We start from the raw sequence: 22,053 nt of genomic DNA, 5'->3' as shown, positions 1-22,053 counted from the left end.
ATTTTAAGGAAGCGTATTTAATGACTATGGCATTTCATGTAAGTACACTGAAGTAAAATTGCAAATGTGACAAAAATGAAATAATTCATTTGGTAGAAGTTACTTGTTCTCCTGAGATTTGTCTCTATTCCTACTGGCAAAGCCTCACCAATGAAAAGGTGTGATTTTTTTAAAAAGTTCACAATGCTGTAAAAACTAGCTCTGTCACAAATGAGGTATTGCTGTAATGTCTCACAGTTTGCATTTTTTGTTAAAATTGGAGAGAGATGATTTAACAGCTTGAGGCATAGTTTTGTCTCAAAATAATCCACATTTATTTATTACAACCAAGAAGTTAAGAATTATTCCTTTAATATATATAAGGATGAGATTCATATGCCTTTATACATGTAGTATTATTCTTATTCTTTTCCTATATGTACATTATTTCAAAGTAATACTCAAGATTGGTATAAGAAAAAAGAAAATTAGGAAAAGTAAAATCTAGAATTTTCAATCACATCCATTAAAAAAACTACTTTATAAAGATTAATACAATTTCTTAGGAGTCTTAAGCACCACATTTAAAAAATACTGCAATGAAAAAAAAATACCATAAGCAAATGTATAATTTATTTTGGGAGAAAATAATTAAAATTAAGGTTTTTCCAATAAAGGGGAGCAGTAACAATAGATCATACCATAGTTACATGTTATTTACCACATTCTGTACAATGTGGATGTGCTTAACATGTATTCACAGCCAATATGAACTTTTGAGATTTAAAAATCACAAATCCTTGTCAATGCTGTAAATTTACAAATGTTGAAATAAATACCTAGAAATAAGTAAATTTTAAAATCTGAAGCCTTTGACAGTGTTTATAGATCAACCCAAATGCTAAGTAGAAATAGTACAGTAAATAAATCGACATTACTGCTAGTTTCCACTTAATTTCTTCATAATATGGCTATCTGGTGTTGCATTCGTGAAGATACTTCCTACAACCACGTGGGTACCCCAGAGATTATGACGAATCACTTTACAGCAGCCAAGGTCATCAATAGAGAATCCTAAATGACGATAGCGTTCATCTGTTTCAAAAAGAGTGGTGTTTGTATATGGTCCAAAAAACTGGAGGAAATTTAAAAAATGAAGTATTTTCATTAGCAAGAAAGACAATGTAGCAATAATTTTCATGCAAACATAAACATGTATCTATTTTAATACTCCAAATATTTTTAAAAAACAAATAATAAAAAGGTCGCATGAAACAAATAAACTGCCCTAATACCTCCTGTCCCCCCAATACTTGTACATTCTGGAAATGTGAAATGAATGATATAGCAAATTTCATGTTATCTAGAACCAAATGCATAACATTGTACCACCTTTAAAGATGGAATAAATTTTAGATAATCATCTGTGGTTCATCTTTATCATTTACAAGAAAAGGAAGCTAAAGTCCAGAGTAAGTTCTTCATTTTTAGTCTATACTCTATCTTACTTGACTTAGAGAAGAAACAGTATATATTCCTATCTGAAGATTTTTTTAAAAAATTACTATTTTAACCAAAAAAAACATACCCAGAATTTAAAATGTTACAATGTAAATCAGTTATTTTCAAAATATAACTTTGTGTTAATTTTTAAAATTGTTACTTTTTCAAATATTTCTTTTATCATCCATATTTCCTTAATTCTAAAAATATTTTTTCTTCCTTAAAGAAACTACATGTAATTTTCAACTAACAAACAATAAACACATCAATTCAATATAAATTAAATAATGAGGATGGAAATAACTTTTATTATTTTTAATTTTAAAATCCTTAAAGCGATGGAGAAACCTAAGTATGAGTGATAGGGGTCCCTCCAAGTTGTGAATGCAACTGACTCATAGTGGTACTTTTTTGGGTAAAACTGTGAGGTTTGAAAAAAGTCTTAAATGATCTATTTTTACCAAGGTTATAGTTACAAAGAATTTCGCAATAATAAAAACCATTTCTACTTCAAGTTACATAACCTGGCTTTCAAACTTTTAATTTAATTACTCACCGCCAAACCAGATGATGGGTCAATAAAGTCAGCCCAATAGCCTTCAGCTCGAAGAGCATAGCATATTTCCTTAGCACCATTGATAAACTGCATAGAAAAAGACAAATAATATGCTCAAGATAGCAGGGCTATCGATTTTTATTTTTAATAAATTTTTAAAATAAATGTTTTGCTTCAGAGAATTCAGTAAGATTAGTAACAACTTGAAACTGATAAAGTCATAAGATTATTTTCACCAGTCTAAAAGATTAATGGTTCATATAACATTTTGATTTTTTTCAAGAAGTCTAAATTGTGTATTTTTTTCTAAACTTTTTAGAAACTAATTCTAATCAGTTCTGTGCTATTGATTCCTGAATTTATCATGAACAATAAGCTATAGTTGCTACTTTGTAACACTATGGAAATATTAGAAATAAGGTAAGAAAGGAAAAACAAAATGTTCAAAATAAAAAGATCTGAACCATTCATTAATTTGAATAAACATTAAAATCATATACTTGTTTATGTGCCCTTCAAAAACACATCTATCTCCTCTCAGTCGTGAAATACTTCTGAAAAGGTACATAGAAATAACAGGATAAATTGATACATGGGATAGGATGCTTACTTTTCATTATAAAACCATTTTTTTTGTATAGTGTATAATTATCATATACCATGTGCATGTATCACCTAGTCAAAATCTTGGCCTTGCCATCCTAATTCCTATGATTACTTTATTAGCTTTATCAGAAGTCTAACCAGTGGAGACAGTAACAAATATTAGGACCCAGATTAGAATGTTAAAAAAAAAAAGCACAAAAAATGACAGACCATAAATGTTTAAAAACAAGGGGATACGTCAGGCCAGTGTGGCTCGGTGGTTGAATGTAGACTCATGAACCAGGTGGTCATGGTTCAATTCCCAGTCAGGGCACATGCTCAGGGTTGCATTCTCTATCATCATTGATGTTTCTATCCCTCTCTCTCTCCCTTCCTATCCTTGAAATCAATAAAAAAGATTAACTTATACCTATTTTTAAAAAATGGGGTATAGTTCCACTTTCAGCAATAACAGTAATAGGTACCAAACTTGTCATCTGCTGAAAACTATAAAAGTGACAAAAATATATGAGGCAACTATTTTTAGGTCCTGAATAACAGTCAGACAAAACTGTTATCTTTGACAGATGGAGAAAAGATGAGGTGATTCCCCATATTTTTCAGTTTTGTCTGGGTATACCCTCTAGTCATCAGGCAAAGAAGTGGATTCCAAGCAAATAATGGTGTCACTGCACTGAGGAGGTAGTAGAAAACAAGAATTATGGACTGGTGAAGCATATGGAATTTGTGGAAGAGGTATTGAAGAAGAGGGAGATAAGCAAACAAGGCTCCAGGTAGTTTGCAGCGCAATTGACTGATTCTATAGTCAAGAGCTGAGCTGTGCACGCACATGGTGAGATTCTGGGAGGCCAAGCAGAAAGAACCAACTGAGAGCTGAATGGTGATATCAGGGTGTGTGCAGTGCTACATAATATGGATTCCTGGCCCACTCAGAGTAAACAGACTTCACTGACTTCAGTTGACATCCTCAAAAGTAAAAACCTTAGGAATATGGGCTATATCCTAAATAAGGGGTGAGCAAGCTATAACCTGAGGGTCCAACCCGGATGGCTGCCTGTTTGTATATAGTTTTACTGAAACATGGCCAGGCCCATTTATTTATATACTGTCTATGGTTGCTTTCGCAATACAAAAGTTGAGTAGTTGGAGCCTTTGGCTCACAAAGCCTAACATATTTACTATCTGGCTCTTTACAGAAAAAGCTTGCTGACTCCTGCTATACATGTACTAGTATACAACTTAAGCTAACTTATTTTCTCCCAATACTTTCTTGTAAACTAATGAGAAACATTAATACTGTGTTCTTTAGATTACCTTCACACTTAATATTTCTATTTATTGCTGTATTTAATTAATCTTCGCAATTCTTAAAAATAGAAAAACTACTGAATGATGTAGAAAAGTCACTAGAATATATATCAGTATCATGCAGAGATGTGTTATACACAAACTGTAAGGAAAGAAAAAAACAATACAATCAAATGTTTGTAATGTTTAACTAAAAGAATCCCATTATTATCACACACACAAAAAGATCCAGTTTAAGTATTTCTCTTAAGATTTCTATTTGTCAATATTGAATACTGACATCTGCTGGAAAAATACATTTAAACCACAAAACATAAAATACCTATTTGGACAGGAAAATACATGTGGTTCTAAAATAATCACTAACGTATCTAAAATAGAAAAATCTGTGTGTTTTCTTTCCATAAACTAAAAATCACAGGGTGAAACATATGCCATTTCAAAGCGCTAAAATCTATAGATACTAGTAAAAGGCTAATATGCTGTGTCCCTCTGGCTGTCCAACCAGTTGCTATGACATGCACTAACCACCAGGGGGCAGACGCTCCACGCAGGAGCTGCCATGATGATGCACGGCAGCGTGGACCTGGCACCAACAAAGCAGCACTTGGCTTCCCCCAAGTGGGACACAGGCCCTGCCACCACCCCGGAGCGACAGCCCACCAAATCGCAGCCAATGCTGCCGAGACCCCCATGGCGCAAAATGCGGCCCATGGCCCAGCCCAGCCTGGAAATAGTGGCTGTGGGCGCTGGGTAATGGCATCATGTAGCAACGCCCGCTTCCTCTCCCTAGTGACTAGCTCCTTGGAGTTTCTTCAGCCGGGAACACGACTTGCTTTATAGCCAGGTACAAACATTTCACACTTTAACCAAATATCTGTGAAGTGTTTTTCCCGTGCCTCATCTCATTTGATCCTCACAGAAGTCCTGGGTAGATAGGAGACTTGGTAGAAACCTATTTTCTTTTCATTAGCTGGAAAACGGAGATTTAGAAAGTTTGGAAACTTGACCCAACTGTAAAGAAGAAATGGTGGACCTTGAAAATGACTTCAGGTTTTCTCACTGCGCAGAATATGGTCAAACACTGCTGCAGTTAATTATTTTACCCTTTGTTCTCCCTGCATGATCTACAATAATAATCTGATTCATGTTGATATTTACTGCTGTGTTGCTGACAATTACCTGAAAGAGAAGTTGGGGTGCTTCACTGGGCTGGAAAAAGTTTAGCTAAATCAGAAAGCAGGACTAATTAAGTTTATTGTATATATACAAAAGGCTAAGTTGACTTGCATGATACAGATAAAACTCTCGCTGATGCCAATCGCACACATGTGTTTTGATCTGTCATTGTTGATCGTGAATTTGGTTGACACTTCTATTACAGAGAAAGGGCGAATAGCAATATTAAAATATTTCTTCTAATTAATTTCCTTTCAATGTGCATGAATCCGTGCACGAGGCCACTAGTTGGTTATAAAAAACTGACTTACAACTATAATGGCATTAGTATCAAAATACAGTTCCTCATGTTGTGGTGACCCCCAACCATAAAATTATTTTCGTTGCTACTTCATAACTGTAATTTTGCTACTTTTATGAATTGTAATGTAAGTATCTGATATGCAGGATGTATTTTCATTGTTCGCGACCCACGGGTTGAGAACCGCTGCTTTAGAGAGAGAGAGAGAGAGAGAGAGGGAGAGAGATGGAAGGAGAAAGGAAGGTCAGACAGAGGGAGAGATGGGTATGAAGAGTGTATTTTATTTTTTTACCCTATTTTCCAAATGTCCTAAAACAAAACTAAATTGAAAAGAATTAAGGAAAGTGTAGACAGAATCTTAGTTGTTCAAAATTGTCATTGATATTCTTTTTTTTTTAATTAAATTTTTATTGTTTAGATTACATTTGTTCCTCTTCCCCCCCCCAACTCCCCTCCTCCCAGTTCCCGCCCCACCCTCCGCACTCACTCCCCACCCACTGTCCTCATCCATAGGTGCACGATTTTTGTCCAGTCTCTTCCCGCATCTCCCACTCCCCTTTCCCCCCCAAGAATAGTCAGTCCATTCCCTTTCTATGTCCCTGATTCATTATAATCACCAGTTCATTCTGTACATCAGATTATTTATTCACTTGATTCTTAGATTCACTTGTTGATGCATGTTTGTTGTTCATAATTTGTATCTTTACCTTTTTCTTCTTCTTCCTCTTCTTAAAGGATACCTTTCAGCATTTCATATAATACTGGTTTAGTGGTGATGAACTCCTTTAGCTTTTTCTTATCTGTGAAGCTCTTTATCTGACCTTCACTTCTGAATGATAGCTTTGCTGGATAAAGTAATCTTGGTTGTAGGTTCTTGCTATTCATCACTTTGAATATTTCTTGCCATTCCTTTCTGGCCTGCAAAGTTTCTGTTGAGAAATCAGCTGACAGTCATATGGGTATTCCCTTGTAGGTAATTGAGTCTCTTTCTCTTGCTGCTTTTAAGATTCTCTCTTTGTCTTTTGCTCTTGGCATTTTAATTATGATGTGTCTTGGTGTGGTCCTCTTTGGATTCCTTTTGTTTGGGGTTCTCTGCGCTTCTTGGACCTGTAAGTCCATTTCTTTCACCAGGTGGGGGAAGTTTTCTGTCATTATTTCTTCAAATAGGTTTTCAATATCTTGCTGTCTCTCATCTTCTGATACCCCTATAATTCTGTTGTTGGTGCGTTTGAAACTGTCCCAGAGGCTCCTTACTCTATCTTCGTATTTTCGGATTCTTTTTTCATTTTGCTTTTCCGGTTGGGTGTTTTTTGCTTCTTCGCATTTCAGATCTTTGACTTGATTCTTGCGCTCCTCTGATCTGCTGTTGGGTGTCTGTATAATATTCTTTATTTCAGTCAGTGAATGCTTAATTTCTATTTGGTTCTTTATCACAACATCGAGGGTCTCATTAGATTTCTTGAGGCTCTCATCAAGTTTATCGGCAGTTTCTAGCAAATTATTGAAAGCCCTCAAAAGTGTGTTTTTTAGCTCTATATCCTCCATTTCTGTCATGTTTTTTTGTCTCCGCATTTTTTATGCTTTCTTGGTGCACCCCCTTGTGGTCTTTGTGCGCAGTCTTATTGTAGTTAAGCCTTAATTGTTGTCGGCAATACTAGGGGTGAATTGACTTCCAGGCTAACTGGCTATGAGAGTCAGCTGTGTCTGCAGTGGGAGAACTTCTGTGCTGAATCTCTAGGGCGGGGCTAATCTAGCCTTTGCCTGAGGCTATCCGGCAAATGCTTCTGTGCAGGGCTTGGGCGGGGCAGGTCCCAGGGGATCTATAGGGCGGGCGGGGCGAGCAGTTATGGCTGCTCTCAGTTCCATCCCTAGCGGCTCTGCAACCACTGCAAACCTCGGAGAAAAAGCTGCCTTCCCGCTTCTCCCGTTTGAGTCTGGGTCCCTAGAGACTCGCCTGGATCTGGAGCTCAGAGTCTGAAACTCCCTCCCGATTGAAACCAACAACCGCGCCCTCCGCCGCCGGCCCACTCCACGCGCACCTCCGCACCTTAGTATTTCACCTCCACACTGCGCCTCCTCTGAGTCTCAGTATGGATTTCTCTTTACTTCTAGTTGTAGAATCTCTCCTCAGCCAGCCTTCCTGTGGTTCTGGGTGATGTCCGTTCCGTCTTTTAGTTGTATTTTTGAATTGGTTGTTCGAGGTGGCAAACTCCGGCGTTAACCTATGCCGCCATCTTGGTTCCTCCTCAGGTCACACGTTCAAAAGGGATGGGTTCTGAGATCAATTTCTGGGGAACTCGGAATACTGCACTTCAGTAATGGAGAGTGGATTTACTTCTTTGAAGGTTTTTGAGCAGCATTGGTGGCCAGGACTCAGAGTTATATGAGAAGCATGATTATGGAGGCACAGAAGTCCCATGATCTGCCATCTGTAAGCTGAGACCCAGGAATGGTGGCGGTGTAGTTGGAAGGGTTGAGAGCCGGGGAGCCAAAGATGTAAATTGCAGTCCCAGGCTGAAGGCCTGAGAACTAGGAGCACAAAGGGCAGAGGATGAAATTCAGCTCAACAGTCCAGCAGAGAGAGTGAATCCCAAATGTGGGGTGTTGAGTCCTAGTTCGTTGTCTCGTGAAATCGAAGAATGAAGTCCCAGACGGAAATGATTAGTGAGGCAAAAGTTTACTGAGAGAAGCGAGTCCTGCAAAAGGTGCAGCTGGGGTTCCAGGAACAGGCCAGTGTCCAGAGCTTCCTTTCCATGTCCCAGTCGGGAGTAGTTTAGTATCCAAGCTAATTAAAGTCTATCAGTCCATGTGTGGAGGACCACATGCCATAAGCCGCAAGGGCACAGGAAAGCGCATCTCCTGCTATCAACCCCAGATCCTAGCGCACAGGGCTGGCATTGATATTCTTAGAAAAGATGTAAGTTCTTTAGTAATGAAATAAGTTAGCAGAGAATTAATAAAGGCTAGAAAAGACACCTAGCATTTTAAAACATTGGTTCATTCCTATTTAAATAAAATCATAAAACTAAATTGTCAACAATTGAAAGAGATTACCTTTTCTAAGAGCATTTCTCTTTCATTTTCTACCTCCTCACTCCACACAGTCATATCATTCGTAGTTTTCTGTGTTACAGTCAGAATCATTAGTTTGTTGGTGGCCATTTCTGGAAATAGCGATTGAAAATCTATAAATAAGAAAAAAATTCCAAGAAGAAAATAATTTGGTTTTAAAAAAGAGAATCAGTACATAAAAACACTTCTTTAGAAAGATGATTAAGTTAAAATTATTGTGGTACCAACTCAGGTTTATAAATGCATATTATTTTTTAAAAGGATGACAAACTTGATTTTGTTTCATTCTGCTCTGGTTGGATGAACTGAAATATCAATGACAACAATTCTGAAGGGTTACATATTATGGTCTTATAATTTTTTTAAAAGTTTGTTATTAAGATTTTTCTTATGATTATGTATCAGCTCATGTAACTATAGCTGTAATAATCACAGAGGAGTGGAATGACTTTAGGGAAAAGCTACAGGGAAAAAGTTATTAAAAATTCTACTATGCCTATCCAATGGCATGAGGTCAGATGGCAGGGTACATCTGAAAGCCTCTATCTTGGCCATGTAATCATTTTCTTCCAGACATGGTAAAATATTAAGTAAAACAAAATATTACAATTCCTACGGAGCACATTATTCAACACATTAAAAAAATTAGTACCATTATCAAATATACATTAGTGAAAAATGCATAGAAGCACAACATACCTCTTCGTAGCAATTCCGGGCATGTTTGGATTGCACACTCCACTTTGGCACTTTCAAAGTACGTTTCTGCATTGTTAACTTCTTGTTCAACAGGTGCATCATTACCCTAGGGGGAAAAGAAATATAAGTAAACAAAATCTAGAATTCAAATAAAATATCTTGCCTGTTATGAACTTGTCTTCCCTAGAAAGTTTTTTTATAATCCTAATCTAACTATTGGTGGGGTAGTAGTTTTTTTCTGATACACTCAAACTTTTCTCTATGATGAATACAGGATCTGAAAAATCTAAAACAAACAAACAAAAAACCGAAATAAAAAACCAAGAATGTATAAATATACTGATATAATGAGACTTGATATGAATAGAAGTTGGCTAAGAAGTTAACTAAAATACCGTAATTGCGTTCATTATATTTTGGTGATATCTAATTATCTTTTCTTTTCTTTCATTCTGTAATCTTTAAAATGGGGATAACAACACTAACTTACAAAATAAGATGACTAAATATGCAGCCTCTCCTATAGAAAGAGCTTAGAGACTTTTATTCAACTGAAATTTACTGGGCATCTACTATACATAAGACACTGACAAGCACAGGCACTACAAAGGTAAAAAATCCAGTCTTTACTATTAGGTATATCAGAGCTAGTAGAAGAAAAATGGCATGAACAAATAAATGCAATCCAATAAGAAAAATGCTACAGAGTTATGAAGAAAGTTTTCTAGCATTATAGATAGGGAAGAAACTAGCTTTGCTGAGAGAAATCAGAAAAAAGTTGAAATCATCATATTTGAGTTAAATTTTAATTTATGTGCATGTTTGATAGCTAAAAAAATAGGTGCCAATATAGGTTAGAAATTCAGGAGGAAAAGAGTCCAGCAAGAGATAATAATAGTGGTAAAGGCATTCAATGGTCAAAAAGGATGGTGTATTTAAAAAAATTAAAAGCATGCTGTTACTGAGGTACAGAGAAAGTAGGAAGTAGAGGGAGGTAAGGTGGGAATGATAAGGGTCAAAATTGTGGAAGGCCATATTTATACCACATTACGAAATTCTGACTTTATAAGTAATGAGGAATAGCCAGATAAGATAAAAAGCTAATGGTAGTATTACTTTGGAAGATGTATGGTATTGAGAAGCAGGTATAGCCTAGTAAAAGCCAACGTATTAATCACTTACTGCTTTACATATACTTTCACATATAATCCTCATAACTTTCTGGGCCTGAGATTATTATTATTATTATCATTACTTTAAAAATCTTTATTGTTGAAAATATTACATAAGTTCCTTTTCCCCCCCTTGACCTCTTCTAGCCCCCCCCCCCCCCGGCCTGAAATCATTACCCCCATTTTATATATAAAGAGACAGAGGCTATGAAAGGTAAGTCATTTTCTCATTAAGTAAATGGCAGAGCTAACCTTTGAACCTAGATTTATCCTTTCTCCACCGTTCATCGTATTTTATGCCTCTAAGAATCTAGGTAAGATAAGGTAGCCTGGAACTCTGGCAATATTAGTGAAAAGTGAAAGGGCACAAATAATATAAAAGCTACTTGAAGAGATAAAAGCAATGAGATTTCATTACTATTTATGGAGGTATGATGGAGAGAGGAGTCAAGGTTGGCAGTATAATTTTTATCTTGGGACAGTATGAGGATAGCTAAGTCATTTATACTCCAGAAATATGAAAGGACAGGTTTTGAGAGAAAGTAGAACTAATTCAGTACTAGACATGCAAAGTCTGGGACTTGTGAGATAGCCAAAGATGTTTGATGGGCAGACAGAAATATAGACCCAGCAATGGTAGACATACTAAGTTAGAATTTATAAAAACACCGCCTGAGAAAGGAAGCCAAGGGAATAAGTGACCAGCAATTAATTTAAAAGAAAAGATGAAGAACAGAAATGTATGGGAAATATCATGTGATTGGTAGATAGAGGAGGAGTCAAGAGGACGGAGAAGTAATTATTTGAGATAAAAAAATCAGGGGAGTTCAACTGTATCCCAATATTAGGTTAACCTATATAATAAAGAGGTAATATGCAAATTGACCGTCATGCCCTCGCACAAGATGGCCACCCCCATGTGGTCACAAGATGGCCAACAGGGGAGGGCAGTGAGGGGTGACCAGGCCGACAGGAAAGGGCAGTTGTGGGAGATTGGGCTGGCAGGGGAGTGGTTAGGGGTGATCAGGCTGGCAGGCAGAAGCTGTTAGGGGCAATCAGGCAGGCAGGCAGGCAGGCAGGCGAGCGGTTGGGAGCCAGCAGTCCCGGATTGCGAGGGATGTCTGACTGCGCGAGGGATGTCTGACTGCCCGTTTAGGCCCGTTCCCATAGGGATTGGGCCTAAACCGGCAGTCGGACATCCCCTGAGAGGTTCCAGATTGGAGAGGGTGCAGCCTGGGCTGAGGGACAAACCCCTCCCCGCCAATAACCCATAATAACTGTAAGGGGTTGTTGCTTTTAATAACATGGTATTAGTAAGAACCTAGCCTGAAACTATGTAGAAATGTGAAAAATGACAAGAATCAGGGGTTTGACAGAAACTCTGAATAGCACATAGCTTTCCACTTGATTGGCAGTGAAGCAATACTAGTTTAAAAACTCACTTAAAAACATTCATTTATGCAATAGCAGTTTAAACATTCATTAAAAAGAACCCTCAGAAGTTGTATTTAAAATAACACAAGCCCATTATAAGTTTTCCTTTTTAGATTACTGCATCTGAAGAATTTCAGAGATCTCAAAATTTTCTTAAGTTTTTAAATGGCTAAAGGAGTATAGCAGGAATTTAGTCCATATACAAATAATTACAATTTATAAAAGTGAAAAACAAAAATCTAAATATTCAGTAAAATAAAAATAATCAAATTACCTTTATTTGATGAAATAAGCAGTTATCAAAAGACAGTTCTGAAGATTTAATTACCTAAAAAGACTATAATCTAAAGTAAAATACATAGGACAATGCCAACTTTCAAAAATCTATATATGTTGTTTTTGTATATATTGGAATTAAGTACTTTTCTTTTACTTTTTCAAATAAAAGTACTGTTTATGGAAATTAATATAGCATTATAAAAACAGGATATATGATATTAACAATTTACCTGAAATTCATTCACATATTGTGCCATCACAAACTCATGTCTTTCACTTGATAAAGGTTCTGCTAAAACATCAGGTAAAGTTTTATGAACCTGGCTTTTCTTCTGTGACACGGTCCCATTGAGATGACAATCAAAACCTATGTTCCCAGGAAGCTGAAATCTCTGGTCCTGAGGACCAAATGGTCCCATTATTTCATCCGGCCATATTGTTCGAGAGCCTGAAAAGAAACAACAAAATGAGTCATTTTCTCCTTAATGATAAAGTATACTGGGAGACTGAAAGAATGAATTCTTTTTAGAATTGGGTATTTTTTACCTAAATGCTAGACTTTTGAAATTTGCTTTCCTATGTGAATAAAAATTAGTTTTGAGTTATTTCCAAATTGCTAATCAAAGTAACCAGTTGTTAGCTCCCAAGCAAATTAGGAAATTTAATAAAAGTACTGTAATCCATATTATTTAATGCTTGATAATTATGAAAAAGAATATAGTAAATCTTTACTGATACTGAAGTCCAAGATACATTACCTGAAGAGAAAAAGCTAAGTCAAAGAATAGTATTTATTTTAAAATCTTTTATTTATGTTTTTAAAGGGGGGGGGGGGTGATCTAAAATGAAGTATCCTATCCTATAAAGAGGTAATATGCAAATTGACCCTCACACCCTTGCATCACAAGATGGCCGGCAGGGAAGGGCAGTTGCGGGGGGCCAGGCCTGCAGGGGAGGGCAGTTGGGGGCGATCAGGCCGGCAGGGGAGCAGTTAGGCGTCAATCAGGCTGGCAGGGGAATGGTTAGGGGGCGATCAGATTGGCAGGCAGAAGCAGTTAGGGGCAATCAGGCAGGCAGGCAGGCGAGTGGTTAGGAGCCAGCAGTCCTGAATTCTGAGAGGGATGTCCAACTGCTGGTTTAGGCCCATTCCTGCAGGGATCGGGCCTAAACTGGCAGTCAGAAATCCCCCGAGAGGTCCCAGATTGGAGAAGGTGCAGGCTGGGCTGAGAGCCTCCCCCCCCCCCCCCACAGTGCACGAATTTTGTGCACCGGGCCTCTAGTACTGAACGTAACAAGGGTTACCCTAGGGGAGGGGCATGAAGCTTTGTTAATGATGAGCTGGAAAAATCTTTTATGAACCATGTGACATAATGCTGTTTACCCGGCCGAATGAGTTAACATGGATTAAATACTTACAGAAGAAGAGAAACAGTGCTTCATTCACTTTTAAAAAATATCCTAACTTGTGAAAATTTCAAAAAGATCCAGGAAAGAATAAAGTAGAAAACTAAACAAGGAAATACTCAAGTAGGAGTTTTGTTTACAGAAAGGGATGATTGCCGAAGACATCAGTTGGCAATAAAAACATTTTTTAATACTCTGTCCAAATTGAGTGACTAAAAATGGCCATAGAAATATGACTGCTGCATCATTAGATTGTGTCATCATATTCATCTTTTAGAACTATGACAAACATCATCCATCAATCATAAAACTATTCCCTCTTGAATCCAGACAATTGTGATCAATTATGTCTCATAATTCTTAACCCAAACATTCTAGCCTAATATTTCTTAAACTTTTAAGAAGTATTTAAGAATTATCAGTGTCTTGGCCAGGTGGCTCAGTTGGTTGGAGCACTGTCCCATACACCAAAGGGTTTCAGGATCCATTCAACAAGGCACATACCTAGGTTGTGGGTTCAGTCCCAGGTTGGGGAGCTTACAAGAGGCAGCTGATTGATGTTTCTCTCTCTTTCTCTCTCTAAAAATCAATAAAAATATATCCTCAGGTGAAGGAAAAAGAAGGTAAAAAATGTCAAAAAAAATCATCAAAGATCTTATAAAACTGTAGATTCTGATTTATTAGGTCTGGAGTGGGGCTCAAGATGCTTTATTTCTATCAAGTTTCTAGATGATATTGATGCTATTCGTCTGAAGACCATCGTGAGTAATAAGGCTGACACACACTAATAATTAACTGAAGTCAGTTCAAAAGCAAAAACCTATCAGCTATTTTTTAATAAGATGGGTTTTAAAGGCTATTCAGATCTAACAGTCTCTTGAAAAAAAAAATCCCATGTTAATAGTGGATCTGAGCATAATTTCATGTTGACTGGTCATTTAGTTTTTTTCTTCCAGGAATAGTCTGTTCATATACATTTTAAAAAATTGTTTGGTTTATCTCTCCTTGTTCCTCCAACCAAAGAACTTATATACTTAAATGCATAGCCATGGACACGGGCAATAGGGTAGTGAAGACATGGGGGGGGGGGGTAGGTAGGAGCTGGAAGAAGGGGGGAAAGGGGGAAGATGGGAGATATCTGTAATCCTAGTAACAATAAAAAGTATATAAAAATAATAAAGATAAATTTAAAATAAATAAATTATAATAGGATTTTCACTGAATTTGGATTATAATCTGTAAAAATAAAAACAAAATTTATATCATAATATGCAAAAAAAAATTGTCTGGTTTCCTACTGTCTTTTTCTTATTAGTCTATGAAATATTTTTTTTATATATATTCAGGATACAAACCCCTGAATGTCAAATCTTTCATTTATGATACATACATGTTTAGCCTTCCAAAGATATAAGTTGGAGTAATTAGAGATGGAGTATAAAACTGGAGCAAGAAAACCTGGGGCATGCTCAAGAGAACTTACATTACACAGTAAGTAATGTGTTGCAAGAAAAAAGGGATTCCATGCCCAATTCCTTTAGGACACATTACATTACATTCCTAAGAGCCCTCCCTTAATATTTTAGTGTGCATTTTAAGTCTCCAATATAGGACTGTGGCATAAAACACTTCTGAAATTTACCTAATCACATAAGTTAAAAAAAAATTTTTTTAGAACCAGAAAATTTTTCATAGGTTGGGGACTGGAACTGCTACTGAAAGTAGTGGGAGGTAACCAAGGTTTATTAAGGAAGTGACAGAATTAAAATGTTTTAGAATGATTAATAATGTGCAAGATGGATTAGATGAAGCAGAATTTGTAGAGGGTAAGTTACTGATTCAATAAACACATATATAAAAAGTGCTAGCTATTTAAAAAATTCAGCAAAGAATGGTAAAAAGTGGTAAGTTGTAATAGCATTAAAAGATTTGTTTCAGAGAGGACTGTATGTTTTTGAAGATAGAAAAAAACTAATCTACATATATAAAAGCCTAAGTGACCATCGCAACAGAAACAACTGAATGGACGACTGAACAGGTTGTGTGGGGTGACCAGGCCGGCAGTGGGGGGGGGGGCAGTTAGGGGTGACCAGGCCAGCAGGGGTGTGTGTGTGTGGGGGGTGGAGTTAGGGGCGACCAGACCAGCGGGGAGGGGGCAGTTGGGGGCAACCAGGTCAGCAGTTGGGGGTGACCAGGTCATCATGCAGGGCAGTTAGGGGTGATTAAGCAGGCAGGCTAGCAGTTAGGAGACAGTGGTCCCGGATTGTGAGAAGGTGCAGGCTGGGCTGAGCCACCCCCCCCCCCACACACAAATTTTGTGCACCGGGCCTCTAGTGTTTAAGAAAGTAAGTTTTAGAAGCCAATATTCTTTTTGGCAGAACTCTGGGTCTATATTCAATGGTATAAGCTTAACTTTAGAAAATCTGTAAAACCTCAAGAAGAAATATTCTAGGAAACACAACTAAAAATGTTTTGAAACAATTATAAGTAAAGCAATAATAATGTTTACTTACATATATCGGGAGGTGCAGTGGCCACATGAGACTCATCAGAACCTGAAGATCCTGCAGTTGAAAAGGCTTTGGGATTGACAACCCTTTTAATTAAAGAGTAAAATCCTGGGAGATAGGAAACCAGTCTGGCTCTGTTACAGAGCACCTAAAAATAACACAAAATTTTAAATTATTTTTTTCTGGATATAAGTGTTATACTTTGACAACCTCTGGCAAATCACACTGCAATATATCTTTTAAAACCTACATTTATTCTTTTCATATGAAAAGCATTATGTATATTTATAATTCTAAAAATAAACACGAATATTAAAACAAACAAGTAGTAAGTTACTTTTCCAATAAAGACCAGAATTAAGAGTGCTACACTAGAGAGAATGGAACCTCTAAAAATTGCACTATAAAGGTAGCCCAAGTAGTAAGATTCTTCTATTCTCAAAACACAGAACTTTCAAAACCTTTCCTTAGATCAAAACCTGCTTATTTTCTAACCCTTGTCTTCTTTTACTGCTATAAATTGTGCCAATTATCTCCCATGCCATCTTTCCTCTTGGTTTTATGGCAATGTCCACTTTCTCCCATTTTAGCACATACTTTTGTGGTACATTTTTTGATCCTAAGTTCATTTCCTTGACTCTGAGGTGTTACAATGAATGACTGTGTAAATGCATAAACTTTTAGTAAAATACTTGAGTCAGAATAATTTAATGCAGGGGTTGGGAAACTATAGCCAAATACAGTCTGCTGTTTGTTTTGATAAAGCAAGTTTTATTGTAACAGTAACACCTACTTAGCAAGTTTTATTGTAACAGTAACACCTACTTATACGCTACTTTCGCAATAGCAGAATTAAATACAGTTGCACAGACACTTTATGGCCCACAAAGCCTAAAATATTTACTATCTGGCCCTTTACAGTAAAAAATTAAAAAATTGCCAACTCTTAGTTTAGTGGAAAAGAATAAAAACAAATATGTCATCTGTAAAATTCTATTTAAATATTTGAATAATTAAGAAATCCTTGAAGGAGAAGAAAGAGTTTCAGGGAGGGTATATTAGGTTTTGTAGAAATTTGCTAGGGAAAGTGGAATTTTAATAAGCGACTTTCAGGAACAAAGGTATGAAGCTGTAAAAGATATATTCAAAGAGTGACAAGTTCAGTGAGGGAGGATATAGGGGAGTGCAGTAAGAAACAGTCTTGAAAGTTGACTTGTGGGCAACTATAAAAGGCTCTGTATTTGGCAGACAGTAAAGGGCCAGTTATATCAAGATAATAAATCAGAATTTTATTCTGTAGGCAGGGAATGGAGTAAACTGATAAAAATATGGATATCTTAAGGTATGTACCATTAAGGGCAGCACAGAGAATGGACTGGAGTGGGGTTAGAGAGGTGGTATGAAACTAGTTACCAGGATGTTGAAATAGTCTAGCCATTTGACACTTTACTCGTTCTTTTTCCCTTTCACCTAGTATTCTGAAATCCAACCCATGTGTTCTTTCTGACTTTATTTCTTACCATAAGTACAAGACATCAGAACTGGTCTAATTCTGACAGCATTTATTACTAATTTTACCCTCTCTTCCCTTACTTCACTCTTTAGTCACATAAAAATATCTACCTCACATTTTTTATATTTCTCTGCCTTCTTTTAGACTGTCAAAAGAGTTCTTATGCTAAAATGCCCTTTTTCCTCACATTCTAAGCCTTATATATTCCAACTCTTAAAGACCTGGAATAGAACCTTCTCTCTGAGTCTCCTAAGTGCAAGGCATGTCTCCAAAGCATTCAGTCCACCTAAAAATTTAAGCACTCCCTTGTGTCTGTATCCAATCTGCCCAAAGAGGCAAAAGTGGTAATTATTAAGTTTTTTTTACCTAGTAGAAAAACTAGAGACTTTTGGGTGTTTCTATAATACCCTAAATTTACCTTTACAATTGAGGACATTTAACAGATTGAATATGCCTCAGAATCTAAAATGCAATTTAAAAATTTAAATATCAAAAATATTTGAGCAAAGCCTCAAAATAAGCAGCTTAATAAGAGATTAGCTGAAAGAGGTTGTGGGCACATCAATAGTGTTAGTTACTTTGGGCCAGGTCCTTGTGCTAAGTGCTTCAAACAATTTCATTTCAGGAAGATTATTTCAGAAGTTGCCTAATATTATTAACAATTATTTTAGCCTCTATTTTGATTTTTCTTCATGGAAAACTTTTAACAAAAGTTATATAATGAAATCTGAGTTTTGTTCCTATTCTAAGAAAATCTAATCACCAAGTTTCATTTTATTTGCAAAATAAACCAGCATTTAATTTGTCCACTGAAAGATAGCTGATGATAGTACTAGTTAGTTTCAAATTTTTCCCTTTAACCTATATGGCTCTCAAATCTTTTATTGTTGAAGTGAAATATTTTGTGGGAATTTGACAGATTTTATGACACTGGGTCAACTAATGAACATAATGATTACAAGTTCCAGCCAATAAAATAGCCCCCAAATTAGAATAGCCAGCTTATTTCAGTTTGAAGATAAGTATATATTTTATACATGACTAAATTCAAACAAACCCAGGACTCTAAACTTGGGAAGATGACAAGCCATTAAGATTCAAGTTTAATACCCTTTTAGCATATAAACAGAAACAGTCTTTTAGGCACTTCTTAGGCCTAAGTTCTGTGAGGAGAAAAATGGTCTATACCAAAGACTGAAAACTGGTCATCTATGAAACATACCAATATGCATCCACAGACATTTTTGTGTGGTCCACAGTGTTACACAAGAAATTTGAATTGAGCCCTAACTGGTTTGGCTCAGTGGATAGAGCGTCGGCCTGCGGACTCAAGGGTCCCAGGTTCGATTCTGGTCAAGGGCATGTACCTTGGTTACGGGCACCTTGGTTGTGGGCACATCCCCAGTAGGGGGTGTGCAGGAGGCACCTCATCGATGTTTCTCTCTCATCGATGTTTCTAACTCTCTATCTCTCTCCCTTCCTCTCTGTAAAAAATCAATAAAATATATATTTAAAAAAAAAAGAAATTTGAATTGAGTATCAACATTGAGAAACTGAGATTTCACACAAAAGGTGCAGATTTTTGGCTGTTCTTGACGATCTGGCAGCACTGGATTCAGATTCCCAGAAGGCAATAGTTAGCAACAAATGCTGTGGCTAAGGAAGGCTGCTCCCTTTATATCAGAAGTAGACATTTCAGTTTGTCAAAATCCCCACCAATGCCTCTTAATTTACCTGTCTACCTACTGAAGCATGGGCATTTTTGATCCTTGCTATGTATGCTAAGACATGGTTGAAGACACACATATCTGCATATTTTATTAGTAACACCTATTCAGTGTTTACAACAATGCATATAAACACCAAATTTAAAAAGTACATTTGAATATTAAAATTAACTTTATATGATCTTCTTTCTAACAATAAGAGGATTTACAAAGTAGCTTTCAAATTATTTACCCTACTGAACTAATTTATAAAGCCAGGTCAAATACTAGCATTCTACTCTAATTAATGTCCACCACGTGCTGCTTTACAACGTTCCCCTTCTGTGGTTATGGCTGGGTAAAAATTCATCTTACGTGGCCAAGACTATAACCTGTCCCTGTAGTCACATCATTAGACTCTCGCTTAATACATCAGGTTCGATTACAGAAACACTACCCTGGGTAACTGTTGCCATACTAATCTCCCTCACACACCGCTCTGACTAAATCATCATGATTTAAAAAATGTCTAAATTACTGTTTGGCATCCAAGGCTCTCTATTATTTGATCAGAAGTCTACAATCTACTTAGTTCCCAGTAACTTTATCTACCTATCTTATACTCGGGAAGGCAAAACTAACTTGTTGATTTTTGTAAGGCGGAATGCCTTTGTACGTACTCCTGTTCTTCCCACTTAAACAGATTGTCTGGATCCCATTCTTCCACAAAACTCAAATTAAACACTTCTCAGACTAAGTGATCCCAGGTCCCCACTTTCTCTTCTCTGCAAAGCTGAATCCACACTGCACCGACCTGTGTGTAGCTTTAAAAAAATCACTTCCCACTTTTATTGCTGCTGTTTTCCTTTCTACGTCACGTCCCCCACTGTGTGAACTCCTTACGCTAGGGCGTGTCTGATTTATAACTGGGCAGTGACAGCCAATAAATACCTCCGGTCTCTGTGACTACAATCTCTTGCTTTCATTTTGTTGGATTTGGAAGGCTACTTGCTGTACGAAAACTGCTAACAAAACATCCCGTTTGGCTCACAAAGAATTTAAAAACAGCTTAAAAACAGATTCGAAGTATTTGACTGAAATAATATATTTTAAAAAAAATATTGAAAGGATGCTGGCCCTGCATGTATTTCTAAACCTGAGTGTGTAGGAACAAGTACTGGTGCCCCTGCACTGAAAAGGATGCGCTCCAGCTGCCGCGGAGGCGCAGAACGTGCACTTCCCGCCCCGGCTTCCCTGGGCACTGTCCACACACCAAGCCTGCGACTTCCTACCGTTTCTGTCTGGTGGCACGCAAAGCTCATCAAAATACTGAAGCGCGACGCACAGTATTTTGCCGATCTGACCACAAAAACAGATATAAATTTGACTCCCTCACACCGAACGGCTGCCGTGCTGGCTGCTGTCACATTTGATCTGACAATCTCGCAGCGGTTCTCAACCTTCTGGCCCTTTAAATACAGTTCCTCATGTTGTGACCCAACCATAAAATTACTTTCGTTGCTACTTCATAACTGTAATGTTGCTACTGTTATGAATCGTAATGTAAATATCTGATATGCAGGATGGTCTTAGACGACCCCTGTGAAAGGGTCGTTCCACCGCCAAAGGGGTCGCGACCCACAGGTTGAGAACCGCTGAAGGGAAGGCGGTCAGTGCCCGGCTGGCCAGGGATCGCCCGCTTGAAAATCCCTGCGGCACCGGACGGATTTACCGGCTGGAACACAGGATGTCGCCGACACCCTCCCAAACCCGGCCTCCACCTTCTCCTAACGGGCTCCCACACTAGCACTGGACGAGGCTGCCCCTTGCGAGGCTCGTTTACTCACATTGGCCATTTCCGGCGGAGAGAGCAGACGCAGAGGATCCTCCCTTCGGTGAAGCTACTCCTGGGAAAGGACAGAACGACAGGCGGTGACGGATTCCGCTTTAACAGAGACTCGGAAAGGGCCGCTCTCCCACTGTGTGTCCCTGGATCACCGCAGGCCCAACGTCAGGGTTCGGTTTTCCCAAGGAGGCCGAGTAACTTTATCTACCTATTGGTTCGGCAAGGCCCGCCCTGCCCAGACCCCCGCCAGCCCCCGCCCCCGCCCCCCGCCCGGGAGGCCCGCGGCTCGGGGCCCTCGGTTCGGGGCCCTCGGGGTGCGCCCGCAGTAAACAACTCGGGCCAGACCCGGGCAGCAGTGGGGAGCCTGCGCCCGGGGCTGGTCCTGAGGGTCGAAGCAGGCATTTAACACAGGTCAGGGCGGCCACCCAACAGCTCCAACAAAGGTTCGAGCTGAACGGGAAGAGTGAGGAGGCGAAAAAGAGTCTGAAGCCAGAGTGACAGGACAAAATGGGGACAGAGACGTGGCCCGGTGGGAAGAGGCGCAATACCGAGAGCTGTGGCCCGAAGACGGGCGCATTTGGAGGGGCTACCGCGGACGCAAACCACCCATACCTGTCACCGCCGCCGCCTCCAGCTGTCCCAGACCCCGACTCTTCCCGCCGCGAAGATGGCGGCGGCCACGGCAGCTGGGTTGCGCCTGCGCGGACAGTGCCTAGGCTGAGGAAGTTGCTTCCGAGCGTGTCGATGGAGAGGCTCGTTGACGCGACACTGCGCACGCGCACAGGAGGCCTACGCAGAGCTGGCCTTTCATTGGCTAGTCCGGGCCAACAATGTGGGAGGAGAAAAGGTGGGAGAGTGACGTGGAGGAATTGCCAAGCGGGCGCCGCCCCCCCCTCCCCGCCCCCCGACCTGGGTTAGGAGTTCATTTCATTTTGTTCATTAACTTACTGTTCCGGTTCATAGATTGCCCTCACCCCAGAATTTTC

At 38.4% G+C, this 22,053-nt stretch overlaps 1 protein-coding gene across 3 annotated transcripts; it reads right to left on the bottom strand.

Annotated features, from left to right (window-relative positions):
- Window positions 1–290: 290 nt before the first annotated feature.
- Window positions 291–21,818, bottom strand: MMADHC (methylmalonic aciduria and homocystinuria, cblD type). Of its 3 annotated transcripts, none has more exons than XM_006098490.3 (8): window positions 21,680–21,818; window positions 21,069–21,128; window positions 16,006–16,150; window positions 12,319–12,536; window positions 9,204–9,309; window positions 8,487–8,617; window positions 2,039–2,125; window positions 291–1,114 (listed from the first exon to the last, which is right to left on the bottom strand). In XM_006098490.3, the coding sequence occupies exons 2-8, from the start codon at window positions 21,075–21,077 to the stop codon at window positions 920–922; spliced, it is 891 nt and encodes a 296-aa protein (XP_006098552.1). In that variant the 5' UTR covers window positions 21,078–21,128; window positions 21,680–21,818; the 3' UTR covers window positions 291–919. The 3 variants fall into 3 exon arrangements, with proteins under 3 accessions (XP_006098552.1, XP_023617988.1, XP_023617989.1); XM_023762220.1 differs by having other exon boundaries at window positions 21,069–21,210; window positions 21,680–21,770; XM_023762221.1 differs by lacking the exon at window positions 2,039–2,125.
- Between the last annotated feature and the right edge of the window lie 235 nt (window positions 21,819–22,053).

This window comes from Myotis lucifugus, unplaced genomic scaffold (assembly GCF_000147115.1).
Source record: "Myotis lucifugus unplaced genomic scaffold, Myoluc2.0 scaffold_238, whole genome shotgun sequence".
Taxonomy (NCBI): domain Eukaryota; kingdom Metazoa; phylum Chordata; class Mammalia; order Chiroptera; family Vespertilionidae; genus Myotis; species Myotis lucifugus.
This window is presented reverse-complemented; position numbering and strand designations above follow the sequence as displayed.

What these genes read in the sequence shown, in the direction of transcription:
- MMADHC (XM_006098490.3), bottom strand. An exon ending in AATATGTGAATGAATTTCAG is followed by an intron (nt 9,310 to 12,318) that starts GTAAATTGTTAA and finishes TTTTCCCCCTAG; the next exon opens with GGTAATGATGCACCTGTTGA. An exon ending in GAGAAATGCTCTTAGAAAAG is followed by an intron (nt 2,126 to 8,486) that starts GTAATCTCTTTC and finishes TTTTCTATGCAG; the next exon opens with TTTATCAATGGTGCTAAGGA.